This window comes from Schistosoma haematobium, chromosome 2 (genome assembly GCF_000699445.3).
Source record: "Schistosoma haematobium chromosome 2, whole genome shotgun sequence".
Taxonomy (NCBI): Eukaryota; Metazoa; Platyhelminthes; class Trematoda; order Strigeidida; family Schistosomatidae; genus Schistosoma; species Schistosoma haematobium.
The window spans coordinates 35,192,140-35,215,885 of record NC_067197.1 but is presented as its reverse complement, the minus strand read 5'-3'; the positions used below and the strand labels follow the sequence as shown (position 1 = coordinate 35,215,885).

The window sequence follows — 23,746 nt, the reverse complement described above, 5'->3', positions numbered from 1 at the left end:
TTCAGCTTCAATGGTGTTATCAGTAAGATTTATTATTTTAATTCATGACCTATCTTTTCAAGAAATCTACACATTTCAAATGTAGTTGTAATTTTGCAAAATTTTTCTTAGCTAACTAAAAGAAGCTAGAAGGTAAAAGGTTAAAACAACATTATATTAATCTACTATTTCCTTTATCTGACTTGGTTTATAACACATCTATTCACTTCGTTTGAAAAGCTTCACTTGTTTTAAATTCATATTCTTTTTGTTGAGCATTTTATTTTGAGTTTGCTTAATTTATGAATGGATTGATTCTAGGGTGTTTTTCAATAAATAAACGTTTGTCAGGAGTGAATATATATTACCTTTCTAGTTAAATGTATTTTACAACATATTTTTTATATGATGCAAGTTGAGTTGATAGTCAATTTATTTGTAATGAAGACGGTCACTTACTGTGCATGTGTAGTGAATGAGAACTCAAATGGGAAAAACCAGTTTATGTTGTTTAATGCAAAATTACATAGTGTTTTCATAAAATATAAAAATCATATATCATTTGCACATCTTTGAATTGTCTTTTACCTACTCCATTATTCCTCTAATTCTGTTATTATTTTGGTTGCTCTCCGATTTCCTTTACGTTTTTTTAAATTCAATCTTCTGCTGCCAGTCATTCTACTTCCGTTTACGGCCACATACTACTTATATTTGTCAGCATAAGTAGCATACACTACACATGTATTTGTTCATCTTTTACACCAGGCTATTTTATTAGATGTATTAATTCAGTAACTCGAAAACTTTCATTGTTATAATAGATATGTGTATACAAGTTACATATTTTTATTAAGTTGGTAAAAATCCATATTGAATAATGTTGTTTTTTTTTCCTAAAAAAATGTATTAAAGATTGTAAACCAGATCATTTAGTATAATTGATCTACTTTATGTAGATGGAGAGAAAAACATTTTTCAAAAATCATTCCATGAACTTCATGTATAAAATGTTACACTGAAAAATAATGTTTATAGGTTTCTATGAAAAATCTGTTTGCTTTTATATCCTTCTGCATATCCTATTCCTCTAGAAGTTGAACTAATGAAATTGTTCAAGTACACATTAATTTAAGTGAAACAACTCCTATGTTTAACCAATCACTAAACAAAAAAATTCATTAGAACAATTTAATTGTAGAAAAGTTAAATAAAAATCGTTTGCCGTTATTTTAACACCCCCACTGATAGTATTGCCTTGAAAAACAATGAAAACTTTGTAAGTAAACTATTCAGCTTCTAAAATGTTACAATATCAAGATCATTTATGTAAATCAAAAATAGTTAAGTGAAAGGGTGTGCTTTTGGTGAAATTTGAACATTTTGTTTGCAGCTTTGAACACCTCACATATCCCTCCTCCCACAACTCATTAAAATACATTTAGAATTCAAACTGCCCCATACAGTTGAGGATAGCTTCACAACACGTAACTTCACACATTAATTTGATTGACAGTCAGTACTGTTAAAAAAAGTTCTTATCCTAAAGGTTGATCGATATCAGCTGAATCCTGTTTCTTCATTGATATACCACCGATCATATAATAATAATAATCTTTTATGACCCCAAGTCATAGTTTAAGTTTCATAATGCACAGAATCAATTTTAAGGTCAGAAAAGTCAATATGTTAAAGAAAAACCCTCCTTTTGTTCATTATGCAAAACCTTTTAAAATAGAAAATATTACTGCCTAAATAAATCCTGTAAATCTAACCATGGTTCAAACTTTTTTTAAAGGATAATTTGAAATTTAACATAAAATTATTCGAAAAACAAATGGAAATACTTGGAATAAGTTTCTAAAATACTTATTTTAAAAGTTATCTGGTTTGTGTATATCATATGTGAAGCTCTTTTTTCTCCTTTAGTATTAACCTGTCAATTCATAAATAACCAGTTATCTTTGAGTTATTTACATATATAACTATATCGGAACAGAATTTACATGATGCAACTTGGAATTGATTTGAGTAATGACTCAAATGTATTCATTAGTGTTATTTATCTTCTCGGAATGAGATCCTTTAGTTTGAATATTATTTCGTGTTCTTTATTATTCATCTGATTTCATTTATTCTTTTTTTGAACTATTGATTATCTTTCTACGTTTAATGTCCCATTACAATTGGTTTTAAGTATTACTGTTGTAATTTACGTCAATTTGTTAAAAGATCAGTCCTCTCATTTTATCGAATCGATTTCAATTATGTGTAGTAACTATTCAACTCAGTTTCCAGGTACAAATTCGTTTACTTGATTTTAAGACACCGCACACTAGATATGCGGACTAGTGCTATTACTACTTAATCATGGGTTTCAAACTTGCGTTTTAATGATTGAAAGCCGAATACCTTAATCACTGAACCACCATCCCTATGTTGTTTATTGCTCTAGATGCTTATTATTTGAATTTCTCAATTCAATTATCTAAATATATATAGAATCTCTTATTTTTATTACTTAGAGTATTAATCATCGGTAACAGAACCGGATGGAAACCCTACATTGTGTCTATGTGTACATATGTACGTGAACTATACTTCATTCAGTTGCCTTAGTCTAATCTTTTTTTATTTCGAAATCGTTTTTATCCTATGAGTCAGCTTTGGTGTGTAATTATAGGTCGTTACCTTACTTTAGTATATGAATTTTCACATGTAACTATAAATGAACTGAATTTTTCAAATTATTACTAAGTATAATAGTGATAATGTCAATATCATGTTTTATAATTATTAGAAATTAGATGGAATTGGTCCAAGTATATTGTTTATCCAATTCATGCGTGTACGTACTTGTATTCGATTTTATGCATAATGGACTATTACCTTTGGTAAAATATGTTTTCTACTTTATATATATATATATATATATATATATATATATATATATATATATAAGGGAGAGTCAAAAATCCGGACGACTAATTCTATCGATTTAATTATTATCATTAAGCTACTTTCCATTTAATCTACGTATATATATATATATATATATATATATATATCGTTTTATCAGTTTACTGTTTTCATATATTCTGGTTACTTATCATTTTCGTATATAATGAATAATTGTTGGATTGTTTTAAATAAAAGCCAACTTATTGCACTTATCGATAGTAGAGTAGTAAGAAATGTCATGTGTGGGGTACAGAATATTAATCAAGCTCTATCTTTTCAGTTTAAAAAGTAAATTACTATGTTAATCAGCTCAATAACGTGATATATTGTATCTTTAAATTAAATGAGTGATAACAGTCAGTAGGAATCCTTAGAAATAAGTTTCATGCGAATTAGCACTTGTCGACTAAGCATACTTAGAGTATTTAAAGAAATATTACTCTTGCATAGATTCGAATCGGCATCGGACAGCATCATAACCACAGAGAGAGAGATTACAATTAAACTATTTGCGTTGTAATTAAATTTCTGTATGAGATATTTACATTAGTTTATAACTGAGTAGTGTGGTGTGTGCGCTACTTATATCGACATAAGTAGTATATGATGTTAGTCGTGAACAGAATGTCTGGCAGCAGAGAGACAAGAGGATCGAACAGTAAAGAACGGGAACAGAATGCAATTTGTATGAAAATGCAAGAACAATGAAGTCTGAGTCATTATGAGACAATTGATGGACATTTTGCAAATTACATATTTACTATTTGATTGTTAGATTTTATTAACAAGTCCTGTAATTTTGTGTCAAATACATTCGATTGTCCCCACTGGTGTTCATGTTCACTACAGTAGTAGTCAGTATTGTTTTATATAGTTAGTTGTACTCTAATTGGTCAATGATACTATCTCGTATGCAAAATACATTACGTAGTTACACGTACACAATGTTAGTTGTGGAATTCCCCAATTATGATTAAACAATACTTGGGTTTATGATGAACAGTTTATATATAATATATATATATATACTTATTGACATTATTCTTCATCATTTTGATTACTGAGGAATAAAATCCCTAATTGACAGATGTGTTAGCATGTATTGATGACTAATTTAATTTATGGAATTTCGTGTTTACTTTTTTTACTTCTGAGATTTATCTTTGTTTATCATTACTAATATAATGTATACATTAGTTATTGTTTATTTTCATTCAATCGAAAGTTTTTGTAAGGATTAGTTTGATTTTGAAAATTTTATCTCCTAATCTCGGGAATCAATGCGAACCAGGAAGCACTAGGCAATTGTAGTATCAGAAGTAAGTATGGTGTTACTTACCAATGAAACAATAAAATAAATCTAATCTATACTGACAACCTTGGGAGAACCAGTCAAATCGGATTTTCACATTAAATTCAAAGTATAGTGAAGGATAGCATGTATTTTATTAGGAATCAAATAAAAGTCGTTTTTACCTAGTTCGTAAAAATGCTTAGAATGTTTAAAAATACCTCTTGTGCAACCGTACAAAATGAATGACTCGATAAGTACACTCAACTATAAGAAATATCTCTAGCTAATGGAGATTATATCTATGTATACTATAGATGTGATTTAAGGCATAGTTCAAGGGTATTTATGCGGTTAGAAATTATTCTCTCACTCGAACTCCTGATTTTAATTTTTAACCTCAAACGTTCATTAATTTGTAAATAATATATGACACTAATTTATTAATAAACTAATGAGATTGTAGATAGCGTCTCTTGAATTTTTGAGCGAGATCTCGATAAATATTGTCATTTGTTTGAGGTTGTGCAGTATTAATTTAAGCATTTGAAAACCACTATCTGACACAAATGAAATTTGTTTCCATAATTATTCTCTCGTGTACTACCTAGACATACATTCCTGTTGTATAACTCGATACTGAAAGTCGAATATTAAATGTATTAGGATTATGTGTATTTTAGAAATGTTAACTGGCAGTTAGGATAATTGCGAATTTAACTTGGTAACCAAATCGTTGAATCACTTATGATTATATATGATCATAGATTTAGTACACTAAGTAGATAAACGGACAAATTTAGAAAGTGTATTTTTATTAAAGGGCATGGTCTATGAGAAATAAGTACTGAATTATTAACAGCAGGATAAAAATGACACGCATCTATTAGTCACATGATTGTATGCTTTTATATCTGTTCAGATCAGAATAAATTTGTATAGGTAGGTTGTGTAACAAGAGTGAGGGTGGGGCTGTTAAGCTCACTCAGAAGTGCGTCTACACACACTACTGACATAGATACTTTCGTGTTGTCATGATGCAAGCTGTATCTAGTTCTCACAAATCCTCCAGGTGATAATCAATCTATGATGATAAACTCCACGCTTATTATTTATTTTGTTTGTTGAAATGAAAATTTCCTGTGAAATTCATTCGTCCATTTTTTTCTTATTTACATTTTGTGTACAATTGATTCTGATATGTGGTATCAGTAGTATCATGTTTAAAATGTTATTCATCGTATTATATGATAAAATCAATCTTGATTATTGTTACAAGTTCTATGAATTTGTTTTCAACTGTTCTATCATTCATTATACTGTTATACGTGTAATTGGTTAGCAGTACCAAGAAGAAAAATAACAAATAAATAGAACTTTCTACAACTATCAGTTTTTGAGCACGAGTTACATCTTTTTTCAGTTAGCGAAATTTCCCATTGTGCATAATTAGAATCGATAATATAAACCTCTTGACTGTTTATACAATTGTTAATTGATATACATAGTTCTATAACGGTTTGTATTGAAAGGTGTACATTATTCACTAGTATTGTTACTTTTTAAGCTCTTATGTCAGTAGTTATTAAGTTTCATTATTAATCTTGATAGAATTGTTATTGTTATTACATTGTTGATGTAGTTCACTATTCAATTAGATGCTTACTACATTTAATACGATTGTACAACAATCTTTCGTGTTATCCTTCAGTATTAGAGAAATAATTTTCTTGGTTTTGTTTAGCGGTTGATCTATCGACTTATAATTACTCAATAACATACAGATTTTGCATTCGGTTTTATTTTTGAACTCAAATGAATGGTATGTTTAATTGTATGATACTCTTACTAACAACTGACGATGTTATTGAGTATTTTATATTAATCCTTACAAACATTCGAATGAATGTATTAGAAACATCATTATACTTAAGATAGGTAGTGGCTAGTAATGAAATCCAAGATGCGCGTTTCGTCCTATTTGGAACTCGTCAGCTGGATGTACCTGCGAGCCCCAAATAGGACGAAACGCGCATCTTGGATTTCATTACTAGCCACTATCCATCTTTGCTTATAAAGCTTGTGAATTAAGGCAATACGCACAGTATGTACATATGCCAATAACAGAATGATCAATTGCAGTTTTAAATCACAATGGGAAGATTCAAGCAAAACAACACTAACTGAATCATTATACTTAGAGACATATTTAGATTTACATAGTCATGTATTTCGATCATATTACTATAGTAATCTATCAAACGATTTATTTATAATAGTCACTATTATCTCAAAAATTTCAATATTTCAAAAGTAGTACCAAGATAAGTGTTTTAACATGAACTAGACTCTTTTTTTTTAATTTAAAACTAATATGATGGATATTCGAGACTATCTCACAGTTTCTCATCCTTTTTTTTACTTTAATGATCAATATTAAATCAGTTCACCAGTCAGTTCTTTTTTTAATCTACACCGTAAAAACAAAATGTTTTAAATAATATCCTATTTCTTTCTCAATTTTTTTTGTATGTGGTGACTCATCTCGAGGAGTTTGATGGGACAGAAATAATATTGATTAATTTTTTATCAATTATATTTTAATACGGATTTACTTCTACTATTTCAATATGAAATGAATTTCTCCTGATATTGACTTATGTATATCTATTCAAAAATCTAATTGTAGAGTGGTAATTGAATTGTTGGAATGCGTAGTTTCTAACCATTGACTTGTAGATTTCAAATTTACCACAATGATACAAGATTAGCAAGTCAAGGACTTATTATTAGGCTTTATATGAAAAGCTTTACTCGAAGAAAAATACTGAAAACTGTGTTTCATAGATGAGTTACATGAGAGTAATTATGCGTTGCGTTATATATATATATATATATATATATATATATATATATATATATATATATATATATACATGCAACAGCTGTTTACCATTTAAGACTGGCAAATAAATTTGTACAAAGGTAGATAAAAGCACACCTTAAACTGTACATTATCGCATATTTGAATCAGCATCCTATTGGCTGATATTTCATAACAAATGTTTTTGTGCCCTTGACCTTGAGGCTTCTTATTACGACCGTGTCACATATAATGATTGACAAATATTTACTATAGTTTGCATAAACATTCAGAAACTACCGATTAACTAATCGTTATACATATACATATTTTTTTCGAATAAATCAGGTAGTTAAAAATCGTTACGATGGAACATTGGGCTGTATGGACTTGAATTTTCGAAAAGACCGTCTTTCTTTCCGACCACGACCACGTGAACTAGTAATCCCAACAAAAGCAACAACGTTTCCAAGGATAGTTGGTTACGATTAAATATTTTCGTCATTTTTTCACAGCATTTCTATTACAGATAAACTTGCCATAAGCCACATATATGTATATATATATATCATGTACATGTATGTATTTTTTCATCCATTTTTGTACAATTATCAAATCCTTGCCAGTATGACTTTTATTTCTATTGAGAAACAGATTTCTATATTTAATAAATTATTATTACTATCAGATTTAATTGTATTCTAAAAATGTACATTAATAAATAATTTGAAACAATAAAAGACAAGAAATAGGATAACTTCACATGAAGTTTACTATCCTTTATGGACTGACTAATTATTCATGAAATAGATTCCGTTTCTCTATAATTTATTGCTAAGTGATTTATCACGTAGTACGAGTTCATTAAATGACCGCATTATTAAAACTCAATTTCCCATTAATACTCGTAATTAGGATTCATTTTATGTATGGTGAGAAGCTAAAAATTTTATTGTACATAAACATTTACCTGACACTTTGTTGGGTACCAACAACAATAGCCGATTTCATTGGTCATGCCTTAATCATTTGAATAATACAAGGCTGTTTTATTATGGAAGCTAGTTAGTTTGTTACTGGTGTGGTAGAGCAGACTTATTTTAGGTAGGCAAATTCCTCAAATCTGGCCTATGCGGCTAATGTTTAGAGGGTCAAATCGATTGTTACTGACCGGTAAAGTGATAATGTATTTTGTCAGTTAATGATTTGCAACAGGAGTACGTAATACACCTTGGAAAGGACAGGAAGCTGGGTGGCTTGTGTTACACGGAACTTTCGAAAATTGTACAATGTCTAAACTATTATTTATTTAGCGAATGACCGTTGGTTTTTTATGCAAGGTATCAAGAAGTCAGGGGAGATAAATTTTTTTCGACTGTAATTTCCTAACAAGAGTGTGTTTGTTATGTAACCCTAAAGGTGGCAATCCTACTAGAGAACAGGATCTCGCTTACTATTGTTAAATCCAGGATATCCCCTACCCATCTAGCACCTTATATATTTTCGAGACAGCTATAATGTCATCATTAAATTATTAAATGTGAATAGCAGCCTCAGGATTTGTTGAGACAACAGATTGGAGGCATATAATTTCTTCAATGTAGTCTGATTTGAATCCACAGGATACTTTATGTACCTTTTTAGATATTGTGGAGTTTATACTTCCTTCAGTCTAGACCAGTTACTAAAATGCTTACCCACATTCATATGTTTTTAACTATTTGAGGATTTACAAGTCTTTTAAGGACATGATTATTTTTAGGAAGTTTCAAAGCATAGGAACGACTATTGGCAGAAACAGAGTAAGGAAAAAATCAGAAGAAACAATAGGAAGAATATAAATCAGTGTAAACTGGCATGATTATAATCACATCAGTGAAATGCGTTAACTGGAAGACACGACAAAAATGTCGTAATGAGGGTAATCAACTAGTAATTAAAAGGGATCAGTGTACATCAAAGTATATCACAGCTCGTAACAAAGTGTTTGACAGTTTTTTAAGTTATGGTCTTTTGAGTTTAGTAGTGATTACTCTTCCAAATCCATAAGTTCTTTGATAGCTAGTTGGACTTCTTTTGGATCCAGTGTGACTGAAAGTCGTAAGTTTTGCAACTCTAATTGACATAATGCACCTGCACGAATGAGAACAGTAGCAAGATCATCTGCAAGTTTGGAAGTTAGCGTAAGTTTACTTGGAAGTGTTTTTACTACAGGAAGTCGTAAGTAATTATTGACCTCTGTTGATGAAGGTTTGGTTTCTGAAGAATGCAAACTACAGTCCTCAGATAGCCGTTTGATTATTTCCGACTGAGTAGCGATCAGTATCACACACAGTGCAGATACTGATTCCGGAGCCATACTATTACTGTTGAAGGTCTGCGAAAAACGGCCTAACTTGCAGTCTAATACAAGAACACCGGATGACTGCTCTAAGTATTTAACGATTGCATCACGTAGTGATGAACCATTCTCAAGAACTGTATTATAAAACTGTACGGATTTACTGTCCAGTATAGCTCGACTGACCATTCGAGTTTTGTAGTCATCTGCACTGTTAATAATTGGACATTTAGAATCATCTTTTGATGAATTCTGATGTAAGCTAATATCCCGATATGTCTCATTGTTGGCCAGGTTAAATTTTGTACAACCATCAACAGGTGGATTTTTTGGAGACATTTTATTTGATGATTTTGATTGGCGTAAGCAGCAGACCAGAGGTAAGAGCAGTTTGATCCACTGATTACGGGCACTTTTGATAGTATTTTCTGCTGGTTTAACATAATCCATGTTTGACTGGTTAGTATTTGTAGCTAGTCTGGGTGTGGTGGTATGGTCTATCCATATAGGTAAAGATGGTAACCTAAGGAACAAAATGAAGATGTGGTTATTTATTAGACTTTACAGCTAACAGAATATCTTCGATTATAAGCTGTGCACAGTATGAAATAAATAATGTTTATCTATTGAATCGTGGAGAGAAAGATTCTGGAGCATGGTAGAAGTTCACTTCAAAATAGCCATGCAAATAAGTTGAATATAGGTGTAAAAGAAAATCGTAGACAGGTAGCAGGCCAATTCACATGAGTTCGTAGAAGTTGTCAGATACTAGTTTATTAATGATAATAATCTTTGTAATATTCCTTAAAAATCAAGGGTTTATCTGAATAAGCCAGAACAACCGAAATAGTTAACTATTATCGAAAGTTTTCTTGGAAAAAAGTCCATCGTTTTGAAAAACTGACTTTTATTAACTGTAAATATAATTAGATGTTGCTACGACAGTTGTAGAAGGTATGAATTACATGTGTGATATACTGGAACGTAATTTCTTCACAGATATAGATTGATTTTTTTAGAAACAATGATAATTATATTAACCACAGATATTTTCCCATCTGATACATAAACATACACACAGTTCTCTTTAGTTAAAAGATATGAAGTTAAACATGATTACGACAAGATTAGCTTTTTACACGATTTTATAGACCAGTGACACTAATCGAAAGAAATAAGGAGAAAGCTTCAAGCGCTGATATCTATTAATGAGCATTTCGATATCAGTAACTATATAAGAATAAAGCCCATTAGTCTAACCTCAACTGGAAACTTTTCAGTAAGAAGAATTATTTGACAGCTGGGTTTGGGATATTTTAACTAGTACAGTAAAAAAATATCGTTTCATAACTCAGTCACTTAAACAATCTTATCTGTTAATTATCAGGTCACGAGTTTGAGTCCCATTATATCCAAAAAACCCTACAGTTCGACAGCCCTGTTAGCCTATAACCTAATGAACATATGCTCAGACGCTTCGTCAAGAGGCAGTTTCACAAACGGGCCACTTAAAAACAGTAGCCAAATTCCCTGAAATAAACAGTAAGTGAAAAACGATTAGCCGATTAATATCATTCTGTTAATTGACGGTGTGTCTAGAAAAACATAATTTTAGAGTATGAATAGTTTACCTTTGAAGATGTCCTGGCTTTCGCTCATCTTGACCGTTTAAATTAAAGGGTCTATTGTTTTCTTGCATTTTTTCAACATGAGATGGCAAAACGAAACTATCTTTTCTCGTAGCATTTGGTGCTAGCTGATTGTAAAGAGCTGGAGATACTTTGATTGCTAATAATTGAATCCACAATGAGATTTGTCCGCGTCTTCTTTTATCAGAGAGATCGGCTGTAAGAAAAATGAATATTACTTAAACATGGGTCACAAACTTGTTATGAAAAAGATAGGTAGAAGTGTGGAACGCAGCACAAGTATGCATAGTTTTGAATTACTAAATGTCACACCAGCAGGGTGAGTGAAAACCACTGAGTAGAAAAACAAATGAGTAAAAATAGTGGTGCTAATAGTAGTGGTGGTGGGAGCGAAACTGATTAAAGAAGAGAAAGAGAATGATATTACTTACGAACAAGAGGAAGATTAAGGACGAATACATCTGCAACAGTATTGATGACTTTGAGCCATAACTTAGTTTCCAACCTTAGATTATTCCAAAACCTACCTAAGAGACCTAAATCATTCCGTATAACATAAACCAACGGTTAGTAATTCCACCAACCTATAGCCAAAATATAAGCTAATAAGCGAGGTGAAGGAGTCTTGCTTGCTTCTGTGCTTTAATCACAGTATCTACTATAGATAAAAGCAGGAGATTGTATTTCAATGATTAGATGTGGCACTGCAGTATTAACTCGGTCCACAAGCAGTACAGAAAGGGGTAGTTATCGAGGGGAAACAAAATGTCTTGGAAACAGTAATAGAATGGAAAATATCGTACACAAAACAAGAAATTTGGTAGGAAAATGAGTTGAGGTAGCGGATAAAAGATACAGAATAAAGCGTATATTTTTCTTAACAATATAAAGAACGGGTAAATCTGGGTTATTGGTACTGGTCATGCAACTTACAGATCTCAGTAGCCGGACTTAGTTATTTTGTAGTTACCAATAATCCTTTTATAGTGAAAACTAACATCGAGACGTTACCGGTTGAGATCTTTCTCACTGATGCAATACAAAACTTAATCTCAATATTGTTCATTCGATGCGTTAGACGGACATAAAAATATCAGTGATCACAAGCCCTTAACTTTATACGTAATCCACAGCCAGTACTAATACTTTACAGTCGTCAAATAAGACAGAGTGAACTGACGCACAATATGTTTGACTTTTGGTAACATTCAGGTTCTTCGATAACAACACGACCAGTGTTGTTATGTGGTGCACATGGGTACCAGTATCCTGCGGGAACAAATGGCGTATGAACCAATTTCCGGTCACCGGCTACCATGGGACTGCATCTCCTTACGATGCTCCACTGCCTTGTGGGTTAGACCTTTAGGTCAAAGGCTCGGGGAGTGGCCCCCTAAGATAACCACCTGCTTCGGTCTGGGCACCCGGGCAGTAACGCAGCCCACACGCAATTAATGAACTGAAATTGTGTGGCGCATATATGTTTGGCGCACTCCTGTACCAATATATATGTGTTCAAATAAATAAAATAATAATTTTACACTTACGTTAAAAGCTAATCAAAGGACTTTCAATAATCATTTGAATGTGGACGTAGGTAATCAACATTGAAGAACCAGTCAGTCACAACGTATAACCTGGGATATGCGTGCAACGGTTCAAATTGGCACACCCCACTAGCACAGCAAAGATGGAACTGTCAAGGGAAACTTCAGAGTAGTAAAGGTATCAACAGTTTTTGTGACAAAAGACTGTAAAGATATGATTTGAGAACATATAGATTAGCGAAATAAAATGACTCCATAAAGTAAGTTAGAAACTTGGGATTTAAGGGTAGAGAAAAGGCGAATACACCAGTGCCATTGCAAAAATACTTTGAATACGTTAACTTTATGTTAAATTATGCATCAATATAAACCAAATCCGAAGGCAGCATTGATAGAATGACAAATGTCCAGAGAGTTTTAGTTTAGGTATTTAGGGGGCTTTGGATGTAATCGAGCTTATCAGAATAAATCATGTCCACCACTTTGTCAGACACTTTCTAGGGAATACAAGATATTCAAAGAAAATCAACAAGCCTACTAACCATACCCTTGTAAACTTCGATGATTTCACAAATATTACAGTGTGCAAAAAACGTCCTGCAAACACTAAGCAGCTTATCACAATCTATAATCAGTTTCAGGAGCAGATAAAACGTTACTACATGCAATAATGATACTTACTACATGTTCGTGAAAAATATAGGATAACTCACAGCATCCTGAGTTCATTCCTCCGTCGACTGATGATGGATTGATTCTCCGACTACAATCCAAGTAGCTGGCAAGTTCATGATGACCCGTATGCCGCAATGCATTAAGCAGGAGTGCCAATCCTGGTGGTGGAGCGTAAGAACATGTAGGACTTGATTTCGAGTTGATAATTCCGTTAAACACAGGGAGACCGACAGCACTCAGTAACAAAGAAGGTCGTTGCAATTTATCAGCCTGCATAATTTTAAGGCTCGATTCCTCACTGATAGCATGATGTCGGACGAGGTAATCAAGCAGAGGAGGTTGTACGTCTAGACTTTCAAACGTATCTGTAAAGCAATCAGGAAAACTTTTCGTAGTACTTGGTGGGAAGCTAGTAGTCGCCTCGGAGCCATTGCCATTGTGAACACAGCTGCGGCAAAGAGAACGCACTTGAGATATAGTTGTTGGGCTTTCCAACTTAGTGATACTGGGTTCTTTTTCTTTGCATTCAGGTGTCGACTGTGATTGTGGTATTATTTTCAAGTTGAAAGTTCGTTTTGTAGTTGCTAAGTTTTCTGATGCTTCATTATATCCACTGAAACTACGATTATTGAGATTTTCGAAATATCCACCTCCATAATTTATTTTGAAGTTATTGACATGTTCACATTCTCTACTAAAACTTATCACAGTATGGTCATTACCACCACAAGAAACTTCCAACATCGATGTCTCAGTACTGACGAGGAGTAATAATTTACATAGAAATCATGCAGTATGATCAAAATGAAGGGATCATGGTATCAAGGCCAGGCATAGTTGAACCGCAGAACCAGCTGACTACTTTCATATTTCGATGATCTACAATCGTCTAAAACAACAAGGTCATTGGCCTAAAAACTGGATGTTCCAATAGCAAATAGCCTTGTGAAGAAATGAGTCTAAAAACCTTGCGATGACTTTGGCAACGAAGAGTCACAAACCAATTTGAAATTATTTTGAATATTACTACAGAAAGGACTGAGAAGTCGAGCTACACTTATCAGAGATTATGGTTAAATTTGCTTGAACACGCAAATTGAATCTAGTTATCCTAGATTCTGATATGAGGTGAGAACCTAGCAGATACGAAGCCATGGCAGATCACGTATGTAAAGAAATCACTGCGGACAACACTTTGCTGCATGTAAGAAGGTAAATGGGTTAGAATATAAACAAGCGCTCTCTTCAAGTCTAATGTGTCCTAGTCGATTTTCTCCAATAGCCGAAAAAGTCTACTTTTCCACTACCGTACTGGAATATTTAAACAATTCCAAGGATATGAACTGCGTCTTTACCCTGCCAGTAAATAACCACGCTAACAAATCTAACAACCGTAATTTTACCAAGGTTAAATCATTTTGTGGTAGGCTAAGCTGTCTCGATCAGTTTCTCTCCTGCCGGTTGCCCCAACAGCAACGTACACACTTCCAGACTCTTGCAAACACATTACCTGTGAATAAGTTACTGGATCTACACGAATTCGCTTGCAATTCTAAGTGTCTTTCATGTTTTATTCTCGTGCAGCATATATTCACTTTTGTCTCGCGTACACCCTCGTTTAATTGTCTCTCATTCTATTTTTTAGCCCATAGAGTAGCGTGTACAGTAATAACCTTGCCATCAGTACTTACACTCTATCTACAAGGATGACTAGCACAGGTGGTGATCTAAACCCAAAGATTATTAGTAAGTAAAAAATCCCCGTCTCTAGAATAAAGATCATAAGAAAAGTGAAGACGATGCTAGAAAAAACCTCAAAGTAATATTTGCAACATGGATCACCTGACCTGAATACTAAAACTAAATCTCCCACCAAGTAATCAGGATCGCACTCCTACCCAGGCCCTCACTCTAAATAAGTCTATTAAGTAGAAAGAAATAGGAGAAAAGTGTGTTTCAGACTGCCCATTGTGTTGACTATTGGGGAGAAACAACACAAAAGCGATAACTGTATCACATGCTTGTTCCTTGTTAAAGCCAGAGACTCAATATCTGAGTGTAATTTCTGTAGCGACTGTATTCACTACCACTATGATATTACAGTACTTAGGCAGTAGTGTCCGTGATTCTGAGACATTTGCCGACGGTGTAGCGAAAATTAGACCCTATTTATTAAGACTAATTTTAGATTCAGCAAATGTTGCAGAAGAAATTTTACTGACAACCAAGAGACCATCGCTTAAGCGGTTCTTTAATGCACGGTACAGAACATAGAAGTCACAGTCCAGCTATTGGGACACTCTATGCAGAGGAAGACTTACAGCAGGTTGCTTACGTGGAACCGGCCAACACACTGTAGACAACAATCTGCTTAAAAACCAAAAGACAGGTGCTGCTGTAGAGGAGCATCAGGTGGTGATATAAACGATCAAGTGACTATATAGCTACCTAAAGAGACCAAGGGGACGATTGCAATAACTCAGAAACATGTATTAGTAATTTATTTACGTATATCAATGTGTTAGAGAAGACATGGCAATTTACAGGCAAAATAAAAACGTTGCAAGCGTTACAGGGTTTAATGTAATCAGTTACTTGGTTAGGTTGTTTCGTAGTATGATATGTGCTCTCAGTTAGATCAGATTATCGCAGTCCTAACTGAAAGATGGCTACCGCCCGATATCATGGATGAAGAAACGTGCCTGCACAATGTGACACTTTTCGCAAACGATAGGGTACTCAAAACGGGAGATGGAGTGGCGATTAACCGAGGTAACAGAATAATGCTGGTGTTGTTTCAATGCGAACGGGACAGAGTTGTTGATTGGGATAATATACCATCGCCACACAGATTTCGGCACCCCAACAGATTAGATAATACAGGTTATACAAAGGATACCATATCTGTGGTTTGACCAAATACTACTAGCTGGAGGTTTCAATACTTTGGTCATATATCTCAGTAAATAGGGTATAGCTGCTACAGGATGGTTTCATAAGCGGCTTTCATGGCCAATAAAAGTTAGGAACTGACCAAACATGTGCTTAGCGCCAAGAAATGGAATAGGAACGATAGACCTGTAGGAAATAGTGACCATAGTACCGTCATGTTCAACGTGGTCACAGACAAAATACCTCGCATGGACGAGAACGTAACCCGCTCCAGCTACACTCTACCGCACTACACGAAGATGAGGGAACATTTTCAGCATGTCTCATGACCGTGCGAATGGTGGATACCGATAGTAGAAGATCGCTGAGAGGTCGTGAGAGATATCATTTATATTGCGATCCGACAGAATGTGCCACAAGGCAAGCACACACCTGGAAAGCGAAGATCCTGGATTAAGCGATGCACGGAACGCTTGCAACAGGAGGACTAAATAGTTTGAAGAAAGTGGAAAATTTCCCTAAAGGATTCAGGTCGCAGCTATTACTTGTCATAAAGAAGTGGATACATCGCCTGTCGGAAGCGGTGAATGTTTCCAGGCTGAAGAGACAGCCAAAATGCAGGCTAACCCTAAATATATTTGCGAATTCATAACCATATGAAAACCTGTAAACCAGGGGATCTGTGTCCTTAAAAAGCCAAATAGCAAATGTTCCACCAACTAAGAGATGGCGAAAATCCTTAATGTCAGCCTCATGGACCGATCAAACCCGGAACCTGCAAGCGCGGAATATCTCTCGCCTCTGGTGCCATTTCAGGGTCTAGGGGATATCCAACCAACTCCCGTATCAGTAATAAGCAGATAAAGCCCCTGAGTTTGGGAGAGTTACCAGAATGTGACGACATCCGACCTACAGTCCTGAAACAGTCCACGAAAGGCATCAGCACAGCAGTATGTGACCTGCTGAGACACTCACTAGATTCACACCAGCTGTCAAGATAATAAAAGAGGACCAGTTCCTCTCAAATCTTCAAAGACGGGGATAGAAAATACCTAGCATGTTATAGACCAGTCGCATTACTCTCAATACCGGTGTAGGCAATGGACGGACTGGTTACTGAACGAATGAAGGAATACATAGAGAAAAACATGAATATTAACACGGGTTCAGGAAAGGCAGATCCTGTGAATTCCATCTACTCATATTATGGGGAAACTGAAGGACCTGTTGGGACCATAAGATACCGGTTTACACAATATTCCTCAATCTTACAAAAGCCTTTGACATGGCACTTCATGTACTTCTCATAGCGAAAGTTGCAAAGATGGGTTGCAGTGACCACCCAGGGAATGGGATGTCTTTCACCAAGGCGATTAGAGTGCACGCGAGTTGGATGGTCTCAACATCAGTAGTTCCACAAAGGACAATCTTAAGTCCACTTTGATGATGTCACAGGTATTCAGTGTTTGACAACGCTTCTACCAGTAACACCTAATATATTTCGTTCCCACCCAGAGAAATCAAAAGACAGAGTCGAGGAGATCGGAAGAGTATATTTGGCGATGACCAATATATCGGAATTCTCTGATCTAATCTGGCTAGCGATTGCGGTTGATGTTGAGCACGGCGTTACCACACGTGATCTGGTGCGGATGCCTGACCGAGCGCCTTCAGCTAGATGAGTCTACTAAAACATATGGTCAGCATCCAATGTCGAAAACTTAGTGCTATTTATTTTGGGGATTTATTTACCGCTACAGATCTCCCCCCTAGTGGGGCAGTGACGACCCTAAGACGTGGCCAGCCAGAAGTTTAAACCCAACGAGTTTGTCGTTGGTAAACACTCTTCTGATAGCTTACTAAATTTAGCAGCGTCTGGTCGTCTTTCCTTACTATATGGGACGGAGGTACAACATAGTAAAAAAAGAAAATGTACAATGAAAATTTCGGATCCTCATAAACGTCATCGTTCTTTTCCAGCCGTCCTGGAAAAGAAGAAAGAAAATGTAAGTGCATGTCGAAATACACTCGTATGTGCGTAAAAACACAATGTCGGCGGAAAAAAATGGAAAATAAACTCATGAACACGTAATAGCGTTAAAAAAAATTTGTTTTTTTTTTAGATAGAAATAAAAATATATAAGCATATTAAAATTGTTTTTTTTAAAAAAATAATATAAAATGTCGAGAAGTGCCTTACGTGCAATAGTCGTTTAAATGTTCTGGAAATCTCACCCTTCTTCCAGAACGCGTCGTTTTAAGTTTATTTTCGGATACTGTCGAAGTATCATCGTGTGTGTTGGTTGTCGGATGAGGTATTGTAAGTGTCGGAGTCGTGTCGTTCGATTGTACCGAAGGAAAATCCACGTATATGGGATTTCCTTCTAAATACGCTGCTTTTAAGCGATCGATGCTGATGCTATCGTTGGTTCCGTTCTTATCGACTATATAGTACTTAGATTCACGTTGAAGAACTTTGAAAGGTCCTTCGTACGCTGATTCGAATGGTCGTCGATGCGAGTCTCGACGAATGAAAACGTGTGTACTATATCGTATGTCAGGTTGGACGAAAACATCAGTTGATTGAGGTCGAGTGGAAACAGGTTTAACTGAACGCATTGCGTTTGTAAGCCTGTTCGTGTAGGAGGTTAGATCCATGTTCATTGAAAAGGATGAAGGATCCACGAATTCTCCTGGAAGTCGAAGTGTCGTTCCATAAACGAGTTGAGACGCAGTGTATCCAATGTCAGCTTTCACTGCATTGCGGATACCTAGTAAGACGAGTGGAAGAGCGTCGGTCCACTGTGAAATGTTTGCAGCTGATAGTGAAGCTTTTAGTTGTCGGTGAAAACGTTCTACCAACCCGTTTGCTTGTGGATGGTAGGCGGTCGTTCGGAAGCGAGTGATTCCTAAAAGTGTTGTCAGACGACGGAAAAGATCGGATTCAAACTGACGTCCGCGGTCTGTAGTGATGATTGAAGGGCAGCCGAAGTTTGCTACCCATCGTTCGACGAAGGTGCGGGCCGCTGTTTCAGCAGTGATGTCCTTGGCAGGTACTGCTTCTGGCCATCGAGTGAAACGGTCTACGCAGGTTAAGAGGTAAGAGTATCCATTTGAATCTGGTGAAGGTCCTACCAAATCCAGATGAACATGGTCGAAACGAGCATCGGGAGTTTTAAACGAGCCTAGGGGACATTTATTATGTCTGATAACCTTAGATTTTTGGCAGCTTACACAGGAGCGTGCCCACTCCCTCACGTCTTTATTCATTCCAGGCCAGCAAAATCGTTCTGCTATAAGCTTGATGGTTGCACGAACACCTGGATGAGAAAGTTTGTGCAATGTATTGAAGACATTGCGTCGATAATGTTTCGGCACGATTGGGCGATCCCTACCTGCAGATGTGTCACAAAGTAAGGTTTCCTTACCTGTTCCCATCTGTTTGATGCGTAGTTTAAGTGTTGTGGACGATAACTCGTGCTGAAGATCACTGTCTTCTTTTTGAAGCTGGGCGAGTTTAAGAAGGTCGATGCCTTGGAAACTGTTCAAGGAAGTTATGCGAGACAAAGCGTCTGCAACTACATTGTTTGCTCCAGAAATATGTTGAATATCTGAAGTAAACTGCGAAATGTAGTCCAGTTGTCGAGACTCACGGGGAGAGTACTTGTCCGAAGGAGAGCTTAACGAGAAAGTGAGCGGTTTATGGTCCGTGAAAAGAGTGAATTCACGGCCTTCGATATAGTGTTGGAAATGCCGTACAGCACAATACATAGCTAGGAGTTCCCTACCGAATGTTCTGTACCTCGATTCGGTGTCTAGCAACCTTCTAGAGAAAAATGGCAAGGGTTGCCAGGAGTTGTTAACCCATTGTTGTAAGTGTTACGTCCAAGTATGAGTTTCGCTCGTTCCAGTTATTGAAGTACGGACTATCGATCCACTTGCAAATTACGAACCCAAATTAACAACAGAACCAAGTTCCAATTTAGATACCAAATTTATTCGTAATTCACAAATAATCGACCAAATGTCGTTCTAACAACAATAATTATACCAATTACAAAACAAACCTTCAATTTTGTAGGTTCCCGGAGCAAAACTCCCAAATACCAAACCAAAGACAAAGAGAGCACCAAAATACCAAACCAAAGACAAACCAAAATGTCCGAAATAATGATATAAACAAACAATGTCAAAAGTTAAGTAAAACAATTACATCCAAAAACACAGTAAATTATTAATGTACAATAAAAGGTTTTAATCCGCCAAATGTCTTCAGTTCTCCCGTAACAGTAAGACTCCTCCGATTGCCGAGTCGGATGCGTCTACTGCGATGCTAATGGGTGCTCGGGTGTCCTGATGTGCGAGCATTGTTGCTTTAGCAATCAGTTCCTTAACTGTGGAGAATGCTTTTCGTGCGTTGTCGTCCAAATTAATGGATTTCGCATTTCCACGAAGTTGGTCGGTCAGAGGTTTCATAAGTAATGCGCATTTCGGTATGAAACGTCTATAGAAACTTACGAGGCCGTTAAACGTGCGTAATTGCTTGACGGTGGTCGGTTCTGGGTAATCCAGGTAATCTTAGGATACTTATCGAGAAGTGGCTGATAAAGTGGGTCTATCATATGTTTAATTGTGACTGGGGATAATTTGCAACCAGTAAAAGAAGTTACACAAACGGACAAATTAATGTATCCGTCTACTAGCCTCCGTTTGCGAGTGTCGATGATCAGATTGTGGTGTTGTAGAAGGTCCATACCAATGATTGGCATAGAAACATCTGCAACAACGAAAATCCAGTGGATGGGTTTGCGTAAACCCACGTTAAGGTAAACGTACCTTTTGCCATACGTAGCGATCGGTTTTCCGTTTGCCGCCTGTAAGTTTAGGGTCGATTCGTGAAGTCGGTCGTTAGGATTCGCTGGGAGAACGCTAACTTCTGCGCCAGTGTCGACGAGGTAGCGAACTCTCGTTGTCACATCTGTGACGAATAACAGATGGCTTTGTTCGCCGGCTACGGTTGCCGTTAACGCGTGCCGGCTTGGAAGTTTCCCGAATTGTTTTTCGAATCAGTCGGTTTCGTGTTGGGAAAATTGCAGGGTTTTCTGCAATTTCTGGAAAACTTTCCATACTGGTTATGATACCAGCACCAGTCGGGGTTATCTGTCTCTCGTGGTCTAGAGACAGATCGCTTACGAGAAATGCTTCTACGTGGTGTGCGCGATCTCTTACGGTCGGTACGAAGACTAAGATAACGCGTGAGTGTGTGACATAACTTGGTTATATCATTCTGAGTCGTTTGAGGCTTTTCTTTGACTGAAAATACCTCGGTAGTAAAAGGTTTCGTAATTTCTAGAATGCGGTCGGCAGATGCAGCTAGCTCGTCTAAGGCGTTGTTCTGGAACGAGACCAGAACTGCTTGCACCTGTTGGGGACGTTTTGACAAGAAGAGTTGTTTGAATAGACCTTCGTCGAAAGTTCTTGGGCCTATAAACTCTCTCATCCGTTGCAACATGTCCGTCGCAGAACCATGTTGCAGGTCGATATTGTTGAAGAGTTGATCTAACCTTTGTCGATCGGTTAGGTCTCCTCGTTTAAGAATCGAGCGTTTTAAGATTCCGTAAGGATCGGAAACATCACTAGTAAACATACTAGGTGTTACGTACCTGTTGAATTCGCGCGGTAGTGCCTTGACTACTGCGAGGAATTGTGCACGTGTGTCGATCACGCCGTGCTCGGAGAAGTCGGCTTCTGCATAGCAAAACCAGGCTTCGATGTTGTCGGGCCAGAAAGGCATGAGTTGAAACGAAGGCGGGGACAAGGTCTTAAGCTTGAGTACTTTAGGTGTCTGTTCAGTCATGATGAAATATGAAGTACGATAATGAACGAGGGGAAAATATATATATATCCAAGAAAAAACACGAAAAAAAATCACAGTGTTTAAAAAAAATAAAAAATAAGGCAATGATATATAAAAATCCCAAAAAGGAACAGACTCACAGTTGCAATAAGGTGTACCAGATCACGACGGTCTCACCAATGATGATGTCACAGGTATTCAGTGTTTGACAACGCTTCTACCAGTAACACCTAATATATTTCGTTCCCACCCAGAGAAATCAAAAGACAGAGTCGAGGAGATCGGAAGAGTATATTTGGCGATGACCAATATATCGGAATTCTCTGATCTAATCTGGCTAGCGATTGCGGTTGATGTTGAGCACGGCGTTACCACACGTGATCTGGTGCGGATGCCTGACCGAGCGCCTTCAGCTAGATGAGTCTACTAAAACATATGGTCAGCATCCAATGTCGAAAACTTAGTGCTATTTATTTTGGGGATTTATTTACCGCTACAACTTCTATTCTTGATCTTTATCAAAATAGGCTCGGCGGCACTGAGTTGTGCAGATGACGCGTAGATCTGTAGGTCTATAAAACATAAAAATGACTCACTTGGACTTCAAAAAAGACCTTATAGCAACAGAAAAATGTGGAGCAGATGATAGATTGATAGTCAGACTGTCAAAATGTCAAGACGTACACATTCTGCTTCATTTGACACAAGGTACAAACATCCTCTTTGGAAATCCCCCCTCGACTGTCTATCCTCAGAGCTATCCCGGGGTTGTAACGACAGAGCATACACACTATTTCAAAATACTTAGGGGATGCAGCAAGGCTTTCCAATTTATGAGAGGATAACTTGACTCATTCTGCTCATAGTTGTTCCTAAGTCTCTTTGAAGCGTACCCACGCAACCAGTTTTAAGTCAGCGATTTCGTTTCCTTCCTTTTCTTCAAAAGAGACATAAATTTCTTGGACCAAGTACAGAGGCACGCAAACAAGTGGGCGATAGTATGAAAACATTAGTCTTACGGAGACAATACTTGAAATTATTATCACTGAGCTATAGGAGAGTAAGAGGTGATCTGATAATATGATACGATATATTAAGTACACCAATCTATTAAAACAAGAGCATAGTACCAGAACATCACCGTGCTCCTCATGACAACCCTCGAAGGGCCTCACATTAAATAGTGAACGCCTAGGTACCCTCTCACGTTTTTGCACTAAGAGTTGACCTCATCTAGAATTCTTTTCCGAGAGAAATGACCACACCCTCAGTGGATAGATTTTGAAGAAACTTGATTAACCCGTACTTACCCGTGGATTGCCAACTCCCTCGTGAACCTGCTGTCTGATTCATGTCTCGAAAATCGCCGTGGTCATCATTACTGCATGTCAGTGAATACTTCCATTTTCCTATCATCACCTCTGTTTCCTCTCTTGTTCTTTCGTTTTCGTCCACTTGAACGTCACTAACTAGTTAGCTTGTTTATTTATTACTGAAGCTATAGTCTTCTCCTAGAACCTGAATTATCACTTTATCATTTTCACATTGCAACCAATCAAACTCCTGTCCGATATTGTAATAGCTGCTAGTAGCCAGAAACTCCAGTGCTCTCAGACAAACGCACTCATTTAATTAAAGGATATATAAATCCACAAATAACTACCGCACTAGCTCGAATTATTGAGGTTGAG

The 23,746-nt window shown here is 36.2% G+C and overlaps 2 protein-coding genes across 5 annotated transcripts in view; one reads left to right on the top strand and one right to left on the bottom strand.

Annotated features, from left to right (window-relative positions):
• The window catches only part of MS3_00006810 (uncharacterized protein), a 45,101-nt gene extending 35,515 nt beyond the window's left edge, over positions 1–9,586 (top strand). For 2 of the 3 annotated variants that reach the window (XM_051215046.1, XM_051215045.1), the window contains one exon: positions 7,443–9,586. Coding sequence is in view for 1 of the 3 variants with exons in the window: in XM_051215047.1 (XP_051068228.1) it covers positions 7,443–7,586 (144 nt within the window). In the remaining 2 variants the exon portion in view is untranslated. The remainder of the gene's footprint in view (positions 1–7,442) is intronic. The other variant, XM_051215047.1, reaches the window with a different exon arrangement.
• Positions 8,833–14,357, bottom strand: MS3_00006809 (uncharacterized protein). Of its 2 annotated transcripts, XM_051215044.1 has the most exons (4): positions 13,705–14,182; positions 13,345–13,671; positions 11,067–11,280; positions 8,833–9,958 (listed from the first exon to the last, which is right to left on the bottom strand). In XM_051215044.1, exons 1-4 carry the CDS (start codon positions 14,048–14,050, stop codon positions 9,124–9,126), a joined length of 1,722 nt encoding a protein of 573 aa, XP_051068225.1. In that variant the 5' UTR covers positions 14,051–14,182; the 3' UTR covers positions 8,833–9,123. The 2 variants fall into 2 exon arrangements, with proteins under 2 accessions (XP_051068225.1, XP_051068224.1); XM_051215043.1 differs by having other exon boundaries at positions 13,345–14,357.
• Between the last annotated feature and the right edge of the window lie 9,389 nt (positions 14,358–23,746).